At 53.9% G+C, this 6,000-nt stretch overlaps 1 protein-coding gene across 1 annotated transcript in view; it reads right to left on the bottom strand.

Moving 5' to 3' along the window:
• Positions 1-1,367: 1,367 nt before the first annotated feature.
• Positions 1,368-6,000, bottom strand: part of Tgfbi (transforming growth factor beta induced) — a 31,381-nt gene continuing 26,748 nt past the window's right edge. Inside the window, exons 14-17 of the mRNA XM_005078391.4 lie at positions 4,333-4,435; positions 3,498-3,577; positions 2,722-2,746; positions 1,368-1,992 (exon numbers count right to left, since the gene is read on the bottom strand). Of these exons, the coding sequence (XP_005078448.1) occupies positions 1,952-1,992; positions 2,722-2,746; positions 3,498-3,577; positions 4,333-4,435 (249 nt within the window). The 3' untranslated portion in view covers positions 1,368-1,951. The remainder of the gene's footprint in view (positions 1,993-2,721; positions 2,747-3,497; positions 3,578-4,332; positions 4,436-6,000) is intronic.

The raw sequence follows: 6,000 nt of genomic DNA, 5'->3' as shown, positions 1-6,000 counted from the left end.
GGGTTGAGGCAGGGATGTGGAAAAGACAAATGGAGAAAAGGCAGGGGGGGGGGGCGGGGATGGGGCGGGGCAGATTTAAACCCAGGTTGGTACTTGACATTTTTTAAAGGAATCCTATGGGATGTTTTATTTCAAATGTTTTAAATATATATTTTTATCATTTTACGTGTATAAGTATTTTTGCCTGTATGTATGGATGTGTACCGCATGTGTCCCTGGTGCCCATGAGGGTCAGGAGAGGGGCTCAGAGCCCCATGGACTGAGAATAACAGGTGGTTGGTTGAGAGCCGCCCTGTAGGAGCTCGAAACCAAAACTAGGCTTCCATAGGAGCGGCCAGTGCGCTAAACCGCTGAGCCATCGGCGCAGAGTCTTACTTAAGCTTTAGTGGGTTTTTTAAGTTAGGGTTAGGGTTAGGGTTAGGGTTAGGGTTAGGGTTAGGGTTAGGTAGCCATCCCCTTGGGTTCTGCTGGAGCCTTGGGCATGGTGGGTACTCGGAGTGAAGCCCAGCTGAAGGACACCCAACGGGAGCCAGCGAGGCCATCACAGAGCCAGGCCAGGGGACTGCCCTGGAGGCCAGATGAGCAGGGCAGAGCTCAGATGAGCAGGCCAGAGCTATGGGGACGCTGGGACTTGTGCACACGCAACACTGTATCTTGCCTCTCAACACTCTCAGGAGCCCTTCGCCCTAAACACTACAGTTAGCCGCCTCGGCCTCTCACCCCCCCACTTCCTTCCTTATCTGTCACAGAGCTGAGGTGCCCTGCTCCAGTGTCTCCGCGTGGTCACCATCAGTGCCATGAGCTGAGTAACCATTCTCTTTTCCACCCACAGGGAAACTCCCTGACAACAAAGACGTAACTGTTACCCAGGGCCTAGGATGGTTGTGTGTGACCCTCTAAAGACATCTGTGCACATGAGGGATGAGTGGGCTTTTTTTTAAGGGTTTATTTAATTTTTAATTATGTGCATGTATGCAGGGGCATGTACGCATAGGCGCAGGTACCCAAAGAGGACAGAAGGGGGCATTAGACTCCCTGGAGCTGAGGTTATGGGTGATCGTGAGCTGTAGGACATGGGTGCTGGGAACCCAACTCAGGTCCTCTGCAGGAGCAGCACGTACTCCTAACCACTGAGCCATCTCTCCACCCTCCCTGGACAATCAGTCTTAATGGACTGAGACAAGGGTTAGGTTCACACCCACACAAGCTGTGTGGGCATCCAAGGGCCAGTTGCTGGCACGGTGCCAAATAACCACGGTCAGGGTTCCTTGCCGAACTGCTCTTGGAAGGACTTCAGACGCGAAGCAGGCTGCAGGCTCCAAGGAGCAGAACCTATCCACCCCCAATACCCAGCCAGCACACAGGCATGTATCTCTTTGGTTTTATTATTACAAATACACCTCGGCTCCATCACACTCAGGAAATCTGTATTCTACATGCTCTATATACCCTTTCTTTTCTACCTGGGCGGGGCCATAGAGAAGCGTCCAAGCCATGTGTGGGTATAAGACATGTCTGACAGACACAGTTCAAATCATAGCTTATGGTGATGCCATTTCTCCAGCTGCACAAGAGATTTGCAGAGACATGCCAGGGCTTTCCGGAATGCGGAACTGCTTGATTCACATTTGCGAGCTCCGAAATGCTGCAGCTCCCTGGTTCAGGCCCTCTGCACAGTCAGAAAAGCCCTTGCTTTGGAGAGGTCCTTTCTGGAAGCCAGAGCCAGGTGATCTGCGCATTCAGTGGGTCAACGGCCACGTTTAGAGGGATCAAAAGCTAAAAAGAACTTGTCTCCTCCACCCCCTCCCTACCAAGGCTCAGATCTCAATACGGTGCAGCCCATGTATGTTGAAGTGTGATATTTGGTTTCAAAAACATTTGACGGTCTCTTTGGCAAACTGAGAGAAATTGGCGGGGGGCTGCAGCAGCACACACCTCCTTGGACTTCCTGCTAATGCTTCATCCTTTCCAGTAGCCGCTGATAGACAGGAGCTGAAAACGGGAAACATGAAAACCAGTAAGATGCAGGTGTGCCACCGACTGTCTGGTGTGCCACCGACTGTCTGGGACTCTTAGTCTTTTTGTCTTGGTGGTACCAAAGGATGAACCTAGAGCCACAAGCATGCCTGGCAAACACTCTCACCACTGAGTGATATCCACACCCTCTTTTCCCTTCTTACTTTTGAGACAAGGTCTCACTAGATTGATTAGATAGCTTTGAACTCATCATGTAGCCTGTCAGTCCTCCTGCTTCAGACTACCAAGTAGCTGGGATCATGTGCCATCGGGCCCAGCTTCAGAGTCTCATGGACAAAAGCCATGAGGTCCGCCTCTGCCGTGCTCCCTCCCCCCCCGTTCAGGTACAAAGCACAGGCCTTTGTATTTGTGGAACGTCATGCCTTGCTCATTATCTGATGCTTTGGGCTTCTCTCCATCTAGCAGCTGGGAATCGTATCTTCAGTGTGGGTGCCTGCCAAGCCCTGTGCAATGTCCCAGGCTCCCTGATCTCAAAGTCACATCCACCCGGACGGGCTGCTGTCCCACTATCTTCATGTCACAGAGAAGGAGGCTCGACTCTTCTCTCTGACCCCAGCTGACCCTGCTACTCTGACCCTGAGGACCAGGCTTCTTTTACAGCACATGGTAAGAGACGGCAGGTTGGCTCTGCTGGGGACTGATGGGCTCACCGGCCCAGATGGGACGGCAAACCCAGACACTTACCGAGCCGCACAGACCTCTGGGCAGACTGGAAGAAGAAACAGACACACACAGGTCAGGCTTTCTTTTCATTCACCTTTTCCTTTCCTCCCCCTGTCTCTGTCTTTCCTTCCCTGTCCACTCCCCATCCTTCCATCTTTCATTTTCCCCTTTGAGACAGGTCTCACTACGTAGCCCTGGCTGGTCTGGAACTTGTGGCTATTCCCCGGAGAGGCACTGTAGCCGTACATGCCTGCCCAAAGTTCAGGTTCCTAGTGCATATTGTCACTGAGCCTGCATGTGGAGGACTCTGCACTTGGCTGAGGTGGGGGAGAGAAAGGGGAAAATGGAACCCATGGGCCCCGAAGAGCCTCCTCAGTTAGTCCGGTGGCCCTTGGCTGGACAGCCCCCTTTTAATCAGGGTGTTATGGAGAGGATAGAATTTCCTGGGGGACCCCAAGCTAGACTTTTCCACTGATGCCAAAGCTTAGGGTTGTGTGGGGGAAGGGTCAGCGGGGACATCTCCCAAGAGTAAGAGCTCAGAGCTCTTGTGGAGGAGATCTCTGTTCAAAAGTGGAGGGCCACATTAGAGGATCCCAGCCTCCGGGGTGAGGAGTGAGGACCCCAGCCTCCGGGGTGAAGACAGCAGAGCACAGGTGAGCCTCTGAAAACCAAAGACTAATTCGGAGGCCGGGCAGCCAGACTGCTACAGCATGAACTCAGGGAGTGCTGCCTCCCTTGGTGGGTGGATCCCAGGGCCGCTCTCCTCAGCCATGGCTGACTGGTGGGAGAACACATACCCTGGAAAATGCCGATGCCTGTTTGAAGATTTCAAGGGCAGAGTCCGCCAGCTCATCTCCCCGTTCTTGTGGTCGGTTGGCTAGACAGGAAAGAAACCCCAGTGTCTGCTACCAGCATTTCAATGGACACACAGCCGGGCCCCGTCTGCCACCACTGTCCCCATGTAAACACACGGGCAGGTCCTGTCTGCCACCACTGTCCCCATGTAAATATACAGCAAAGCCCTGTCTGCCACCACTGTCCCCATGTAAACACGTAGCCAGGCCTTGTCTGCCACCACTGTCCCCATGTTAATATACAGCAAAGCCCTGTCTGCCACCAGTGTCCCCAAGTACACACACAACCAATCCCGTCTGCCGCTGGTATCCACATGTAAACACATAGGCAGGTCCTGTCTGCCGCTGGTATCCACATGTAAACACATAGGCAGGTCCTGTCTGCCGCTGGTATCCACATGTAAACACATAGGCAGGTCCCGTCTGCCGCTGGTATCCACATGTAAACACATAGGCAGGTCCCGTCTGCCGCCAGTGCCCTCATATAAACACAACCCAGCCTTCTCTGTAACCTACGTCCTCGAGTGTGCGTGTGTGCGCACACACACACACACACACACACACACACACACACACACACACCTGGGCCTTGTCGTCTGCCACCAGCATCCTTGTAGATATTCAAGCTGGGAAATGTCAGAGTTGGGGTGAGACTCACTAAAAAGTATGCCCCCCCCCCAGTTCTTGGACCCACGGCTCCCGATTCACTTTTCAGTCAGCCACAGGGAGGCCACACTCACGGTACCACTAAAGTTAGGACCACAGATTAGGACCTCACCTGGCGGTTGCAGAATACTGTTGATGGCATAGACCACACCATTCGTGGCCATGATGTCAGTTTCGGCAACAGGTTCCTTATTGATGCTCACTACATTGTTTTTCTAAGAGAGGAGACAGCAGTTGTTAAACATGAGCCTACTGGCTTCACTTGCTCACCACGAACCCGCTGACCCCACACCCGTTCTGTGCACGTGTGGTGGGGCCTTCTCTGGGGAGCAGCAGGTCTTGTCCTCTGCAGACTTCCACGGCCTCGTGCAAGCTCAGTGCAATCAGCAGGCTGTTTGCCCTCCTCACCCAACGGGGCGCGGGAGAGGGGGAGGAGGGGGGCGGTTGGGCCAGGAGGGAGCCTGTCTGTCTGTCTGTCTGTCTGTCTGTCTGTCTGTCTCTCTTTTGTTTGTTTTTTTCGAGACAGGGTTTCTCTGTATTGATTTGGAGGCTGTCCTGGAATTCACTCTGTAGACCAGGCTGGTCTGGAACTCACAGAGATCCGCCTGCCTCTGCCTCCCTAGTGTTGGGATTAAAGGCTGAGACACTACCACCTGGCGGGAGCCCATCTCTTAACAGAAGTGGAGCAGATGTCAGGAATAAATCGTGAGACGCCTTGGTGGATTCCATGGCAAGCGAGGGTGACCTAGACAGAGGGACAGACAGCCAGGCAGGCAGAGCTTAAGTGAGAAGTTTGATCAGAAAGGGGAGAGAAGGGGGAAGGAAAGAGAAGAGAGGTAAAGAGACAGAGAGAGGACAGAAGAGAAGAGGGAGACAGGAAAAGTCCTGTCTGCCCCAGGGGAACAGCAGGAAAGAGACAGAGAAAGACAGCGGAAAGAGAGAGCAGAAAGAGGGGGTAAGTGGGCGGGGTCTGTCTTTTAAAGGGCCCTTTGCACCTGCGTGCAGACTAAGCAACCATGGAACCCTGGGCTGACCAGGTTCCTGCCTGAGTGCATTCTGCCAGGTGGCAGGGGCAGGCCAGCTTAACGCCTGAATCCTTATAGCGAACATGTTACAAAGGCCACAGAGTCCCTGGAAGCTGCACAGGTGAGAAGGTTCCCTCAGGGCGAATGCTTTCTTGAACAGCCCATGTGCCTGTGACAGGTAGGATCCCGACACTTGAAACTCAGTCCCCAGAGACCCTGAGTGGCCTTAAATAGCTCTCTCCCAGGCTTCCTCCCACAAGCCTTCCCATGAGCAAGAGACACCGAAGACCCAGAGAAAGGAGCGGAGAGCGGAGAGCGGAGAGCGGAGAGCGGAGAGCGGAGAGCGGAGAGCGGAGAGCGGAGAGCCGAGAGCCGAGAGCCGAGAGCCGAGAGCCGAGAGCCGAGAGCCGAGAGCCGAGAGCCGAGAGCCGAGAGCCGAGAGCCGAGAGCCACCGGCTCCTACCCACAGGGAGGATCTCTGCTGAGTCAGGCTGGCTGCTTCTCTTTCCAAGGTAGAGACATTCTGAACACAGCTGCAAAGTGTGCGGTGCCATCAACACACAGCGAGAGATGGCTCCCGGAGCAGTGTCACAATGGAATGGTCAGTCATGGGACAGTTCAGTGAGTGCCTGGCTTTGGGGTCCGGACTGGGGAAGAAGACAGGGACTGACCTCTTAAGATGAGTGACTACTTGCCATTTTCTAAAGGGCTTCTTTACAATGAGCATCAGACGCTCTATTGACCTGAACACCTGG

Source organism: Mesocricetus auratus, unplaced genomic scaffold (genome assembly GCF_017639785.1).
Source record: "Mesocricetus auratus isolate SY011 unplaced genomic scaffold, BCM_Maur_2.0 Super-Scaffold_100013, whole genome shotgun sequence".
NCBI classification, from domain to species: domain Eukaryota; kingdom Metazoa; phylum Chordata; class Mammalia; order Rodentia; family Cricetidae; genus Mesocricetus; species Mesocricetus auratus.
Note: the sequence above shows the minus strand (reverse complement) of the source record. Positions and strands in the feature narration are given on the sequence as shown.